At 37.8% G+C, this 6,338-nt stretch overlaps 1 protein-coding gene across 1 annotated transcript in view; it reads right to left on the minus strand.

The window, feature by feature from the left end:
* ALDH7A1 (aldehyde dehydrogenase 7 family member A1) overlaps positions 1-6,338 on the minus strand; it is a 17,619-nt gene that overhangs the window by 10,597 nt on the left and 684 nt on the right. Inside the window, exons 2-6 of the mRNA XM_026046556.1 lie at positions 5,948-6,013; positions 4,230-4,310; positions 2,227-2,350; positions 966-1,098; positions 426-470 (exon numbers count right to left, since the gene is read on the minus strand). Of these exons, the coding sequence (XP_025902341.1) occupies positions 426-470; positions 966-1,098; positions 2,227-2,350; positions 4,230-4,310; positions 5,948-6,013 (449 nt within the window). The remainder of the gene's footprint in view (positions 1-425; positions 471-965; positions 1,099-2,226; positions 2,351-4,229; positions 4,311-5,947; positions 6,014-6,338) is intronic.

The raw sequence follows: 6,338 nt of genomic DNA on the forward strand, positions 1-6,338 counted from the left end.
TGTCTCTTTCTAATGGAAACTGTGAAAAGACAGTGTGGCCCAGGTTCCAGGCTCAGAAAACGTGCCATGGTGTTGCTAGTTGTGGATAATAAAGATTGTGCRCAACCATTTTCAGGAAATAGAACTGCACAACCAACTAGGAGAATTTGTCTTAAAAATAGGCACTGACGTTGATTAGGAACTTTCAAATGATGGGATGAATCTGAAACACGAGTGTGCCACTGGGACAAGCTGAATTTCATCAGCAATTTACCTTCCAGTTCAAAGGGGGTCTATGACTCGTTCCAAGAACATTTTCATATGCTGCCCCAGTTTACATAACAAGAGCAAATACTCCTCTCGCTACAAACGCTATCTCAGACAGAGAACCCAGAAGATAACTTGCTTCAAAAGCAAAGCAGAAAGAAAATGAAAACACAACTCACTTTGTAACAGCTACACTAATGAGAGAAGTTGTCGGAGCACCTTTCCTAAAATGGAAAAATATTGATATGAATGAAATTGTTTTCCTTTTAATTTTCCAAGCATGAAAAAGATTCTCCAAGAACAGGAAATATTTTAAATATGTTTTTTTCCTCCTGATGAAGCATGCAGATTAAACAACAAAAATAAGGAAAAGTAAATCCATTTTAAATGTAAAATTTCATTTGTATCGATTCTGAAAAWGTTAATTTAATTAATTTATTTATTTTTATTAATAGTGCTCCAAGGACCCAAGTCGAGTTCTTTACTAACGGCCCACGTAAGCAAGTCCTGGACAGGTCTGAACCTCTCCCCCTCATAAAACAGGTTATCACAACCTAAAAGCAAGCTTTCTGATCACAAGTGAATCTAAAGATTAATAGAAAGAAAGGGGGCCTGTATGAGATGGGATTGCATATGCAGAAACATGAAGTATCCGACAATAATCAAATGCCTGAGATAACAGCTCTGTAACTTTAGCATACTGGAAGTCAGTATCTTACCAGAGGCATGCATTTCCACAGACCATTGCAATTGCGCTGTTCCACCCATAAACCGCTACGGGGAAATTAAAGGCCGTGATGATTCCTACCAACCCTACAGGGTTCCACTGCTCTATAAGGGCATGGCCAGGTCCTGGAGGCAAAGACACAACATAAGCCACTTGCACCCACCTAATGCAATGCTTTTAAAAATGCTTTAAAGAAAAAAAACATGGCCTTATAAGCACAGCCAGTTTCACTGGCCTCTACCACTCATTAATCACTCACTGTTGGTCTTTATTTAAGGACTTCGCATTGAGACAGACAGGGTTCAACTTCCAACCTTCCCACAGGACGTTACAGACCTTTTACTTTTTTTTTTTTTTTTTTTTTTTTTAAATGGCCAGAACTTAACAACCCGTTCTGAAAATAGGAAATAATAGACATAAAAAACAGAAATAATTTTTCCAGACAAAAACAGACTAGAGTTCGGTTGCATCCAGAATATACTTTTCTAGTAGTTGTTTTTTATGAAGTATTAGAAAAAAATGCAGACATCTACTCCAGAAAACCAAAAGTAGGAAGATGTATGCCACAAGTAATACATAATGACAGGCGGACCCATGTTGGTTTTAATTCTAGCAAGACTGCATGTATACTCTTCTGGCATATGAGAGCGATTTGGTGCATAAGCCCTTTTCCAAAGCCTATGCTCAGGCCATGGAAACACACACACAGTGTGTACAAATGAAAGTTGTTTCAGCATTCTATGAAACAGGTTCTATCATTAAAAAAAGGGGTTCATCTTAATTTTCAGGCAAATTCCAATATCCCATACAGAATAAATGACATGCTGTGTTAAAACACATTCCATAACTTACTGTAAGATCAGCCAGACTGTAGAAAAAAAACATAATCACATGRCAGCAATCACTTTCCTATTCGAATTATTCAATTAACAGGAAGGCTATTATTTATTAGGCAATAACTGATACTAAGCTGTCTTCTTTCTAAGCACTCCGCTGAACTTTTCACATATTTTCCTCCAGCACTTTTATTAACAGAAAAAGTAAACAAAATCTAATGCTTGAAGAAGCAGAGATAAAAACTACACTCTCYTGATAGATCCCACAGATATTGTCAGGTGATACTGGTCCCTAACAGCAAATCTATTCCTAAACAACATGCTTTCCACAGCACAAGCATTTTTCAGTAGTACATTCAGCACATTTTATCTCCATCCCTTCATCATAAGAAAAAAAATAATGTAACACATACTTACTTTCTGAAGGTAAAATAGGTCCACCAATCATTCGGGACAAACCAACAGCATAGTCACAGACATCAACATACTCCTGCACTTCACCAACACCCTCAACYAAAATCTTTCCCATTTCTAAAGAGACCTGAAAATATAAAGACAAGTACATAAATATTTTTTTTTTCAAAATTCACATGCATTTCCAATAAATTTTGTCTGCTATTTGTGTCAAGTGTGCATATCTGCACGCCAAGTAAGATATAATACAATTTTGTTCATTAGAGAGATGCATCTCAGAGTTGATCAGATTAATGAAACATAACAACAACAGTTAGATAAGAGTCTTATTCCCACAGAATAGGAGAGATTCAGCAGAGGAAATTAAAAATAAACTACTGAAACTACATCCACAAGTAATGAAGCTCATAGATAAAAGTAACACTCGATTTCCTCGGGACATTTTCATTTATTTTAGATCAAGTACAGAATAAATTGAAGGAGAAAGATTCATCTCCTCAGCCAAAGCAAAAAGCAAAATTTAAATTTTTCATAAGCAATATACAGATTTTACAACATCTCAAAGTGAGTTTGAGAGATCTAACATTCAGAGACTGCTGAAAAAGACCAATCATCCTTAGGCCAAGCTTTTAGCCCAAGTTATTTCTAAAACTATGGTCTTCAGCTGAAGTATGCTAGACATCGCATAGCGGACACATTGATTAGCCATGAGCATAAACTGATACATGATATGCCAAAAGCGAGGAAGGTTGAGATGGGTTCTTTGAACAAGCTGACAAGTGAGGAATTAAGTTCAAGGCCTGCTGCAAAATTCTCCAAGCAAAAGCTGGAACAGAGGTGACTAAATGTAGTTCTCATTATCTGCATAATGCCTGTGGTCCCAAAGCTCTGCCAGACTACATTGCTCACATACAATCTCTATCCTGGACTTCTGCTCCCTTGTCAAAAATTGGAAACAATATGAAAAGTGCTTGGACATGATACAAGATTTCTTATTGGAACTGGGGAATCAAGAAGTTGAAAACCTGAGCTCCAGACTCCAGAACATGTGGACATCTGAAGACAGAAGGGAGAGCCTCAAGGTCTGACCCGCAGAGGAGGCACATAGAACATATTTACCAAGAAACAAATCACCAGATCTGTAAGACTGCTAAAAATGCACCTGGATAAACAACAAGATCAACTGTTTTCACCAGTCTACAGTGGTAACGGTCAAGAGGAAAACTTTCAATGACATATGAGAAGGTGAGTCGCCATACACTTCCCTTTTACATCAGAAGGATTTTCACACCCAAAAGCCAGGAGAGATYATTACATTCACCCCTTCTGAAAACCTTAAAACACTATTACACWGAAGTTCTGCCGCCACCATGGAAGAGGGTCGTTATCTGTTTGGGAGAACTGAACACATGCTTCAGCAACACCACGYAGTATGGTTGGACAGACAAGTGTGCAGCAAAATTGTTTGGCCTTACTTGTCAGGGAACCCGGACAGTTTTCAAACACAAATGTACTTTCACATTCTAAATTCCCCCCTCAAAACTAAGCTAGGGATCTCACTTCAAGGGAAATACCAGAATAAAGTTTTGTAGGTTAGCAATGCAGGCTTGACTACACAGGGAGTTATTCAAGAACAGTATTAACTGTTGAAGAACTTAACAGTTCAAGAACAGCTCTGTATTAGAGGATGCTTTCTTTTTTAGGACTTCTTTTTTGTATCAAATAGTATCAGAGAAGCGGGGAAACAGCATGACAACAGTTTCTTCCTAGCCACAGTACAGGCTCAGAATTAATCACTCTTTCTTCTCTGATTTCAAATAAGAATTTTAGTGCAGGATGACAAATAGCACTCTTACATGTTTCTTTTTCTTTTTAAGTTCTTCAGGAGAGCTAACAAAATATAACACTTTAAGAACTATGTAATTAGTATTGCARAGTATTCCATTGAAAACAGAGCACAACAATTTTTTTTTCAAAAAGTTAAACTGCTTCTGGTAACAACTTACCAAACTTCCTAGAACTTTGATTTTTTGTCTCAAGGCATCACCAATCTGTCGCACTATTTCTCCACGCTTAGGTGCAGGAATCTAGGCAAAATACAAGAAAGCAGAAGAAACTATTTGACATTAAACATCACCAAGGCATAACTTCTGCTGCATACATACTACTAATTTTCTACCATTGCAGAGAGAGCTGCAGGGATTGCTGTGCTTTTCACTCTAATCTCCCCAGACCTGGTTACTAGCTCATTTTTATCATGTAAACTACTTGGGAGAAGCACTTTTGTGCCAAATCAAGACAAAAAGTGTTGCACACACATTTATGCCAATTCAAAACCTCACTTCCACTGAACGTTTCCAGGAATGGTCAGAATACTAGTTCTGCTACTTCTGTCCAGCTACACTGCTCACTATGCCCAAAATAATAAACTGGGCCTCAAGAAACATAAGCCTTCCTTTTTTAACCTTTTAAATCACACTTGTGGTTTCACACTGTATCTCACTGTTGCAGCTGCTGCATTCCATTTTTAGTAGACAGTGAGAAATACAGCTTTTTTTTTTAAATCTCAAAGGCCCAACCACTGAATAACTAACTACATATACAATACCAATAGATTTTTTGATATCAGTGTATGTTAGATAACAATCAACACATACTAATCAATAATAAACCAAGTGTCTAAAATAGCTTTTGAGGAACAGACACCAGTGATGAACAAGTCACTGGAAAAACAGGAATATATAAATCACGTAAGTGTATCTTCTCACATAAAAAAATGTTCAGATGAGCTTATTAATGAGCTCATTAACTCATTAACATAATGAATATATTAAAGCAAACAGCTTTGAGACCAGGATTTAAAACATTAGATACACTGGGTTTTTTTTTTATCTGTTGAAGTGCTTTCAATTTGTTTCCAAACCCAACCGCCTGCATGGATTCACCAACATTATATTCACATATTTTAACAAAAAGCATGTACATATTCTGAGGGAGCTGAGGAAACACTGAAGTTTGTGCTCTTTACTCTCTACAGACAAGCAAGAGAAAGCGTTTCACTAGGTACACACGGACTGCCCAGCACCATTCAGGCTTTCAGGCTGTATTAAAGATGGCTGGTACCTATAAAGACAWGCTTTGCGTGGCCTGCAAAAGAATGGATGTCAGCTGGACAGAGCTGTACACAGATACTTGTAAACACAGCTTATGAGGTAAAAATGCTGCAAGAATGTCATCATGTGCCTTTGCTATAGCAAGGCAGTGATAAGGTTCTGGAATAGCACGGCTGTTCTGGGAAGCATCAGGACTGAATAGTGGAATATTAAAAAAAAAAAAAAAATGCTGAAAGCCAGCTCGGAACTTCCTTCACCCAACAGAATTTCCTTCACACAAGAAGCTACCACCTGAAGCAAGTCAGAGATGCAAGTGTTCTCATGGTAGCAGCATGTTGCAACACGAAGTTAAACACAGCCAGAGGGCAGTCCCAAACCTAGGTAAACTTGCCAGGCTTTTAAAAACAAACATTTTCCAAAAGTCAGTGTCCTTGTCTTTATATCTTACTGGTAACATGCATGAGATGTCTGAATTTGCTTCGTAAGGGTCTCATTACAGATTTATACTTCACTGTCACTTACAGAACGAAGCTACATGCCCTCCTTCCCTCCCTCCCTCTCCTACCCCAGGGGGAGAGATTTCAGAAGATAAGTCAAGCCTACTAACTTACATCAGCCCAGACTTTCCAAGCCTCCTTCGCTTTCTTGACTGTTTCTTCATAGTCCTCCAAACTGGCCTGAACAAACAGGCGTGTCAAAGAAAAAAATTAAAACATGGGGGRAAAAAAAAGAGTATTCAGTTCATCTTATGCATAACATTTCTAGAAAATAATACAGAATACCATTTTACTGGGAGTATCTACAGGAAGTTGTCATAGTTCGATCCTACTCCATGCTGATTTCCACTGTGCAAGCCAAAGAGCTCCCTGAAGTAAGTTATTGTTAAAGAAAAACATTTAGGCAAGTACATCTATTGCCTGAACTAAAATAACACTTATGCAGAAATCTTCCTCCACATGACAAAGCCTGCCCCACAAAAAAAAAAAAAAAAAAAAAAAAAAA

The sequence above is a fragment of the Nothoprocta perdicaria genome, unplaced genomic scaffold (assembly GCF_003342845.1).
Source record: "Nothoprocta perdicaria isolate Ctin4 unplaced genomic scaffold, notPer1 scaffold_45, whole genome shotgun sequence".
Taxonomy (NCBI): domain Eukaryota; kingdom Metazoa; phylum Chordata; class Aves; order Tinamiformes; family Tinamidae; genus Nothoprocta; species Nothoprocta perdicaria.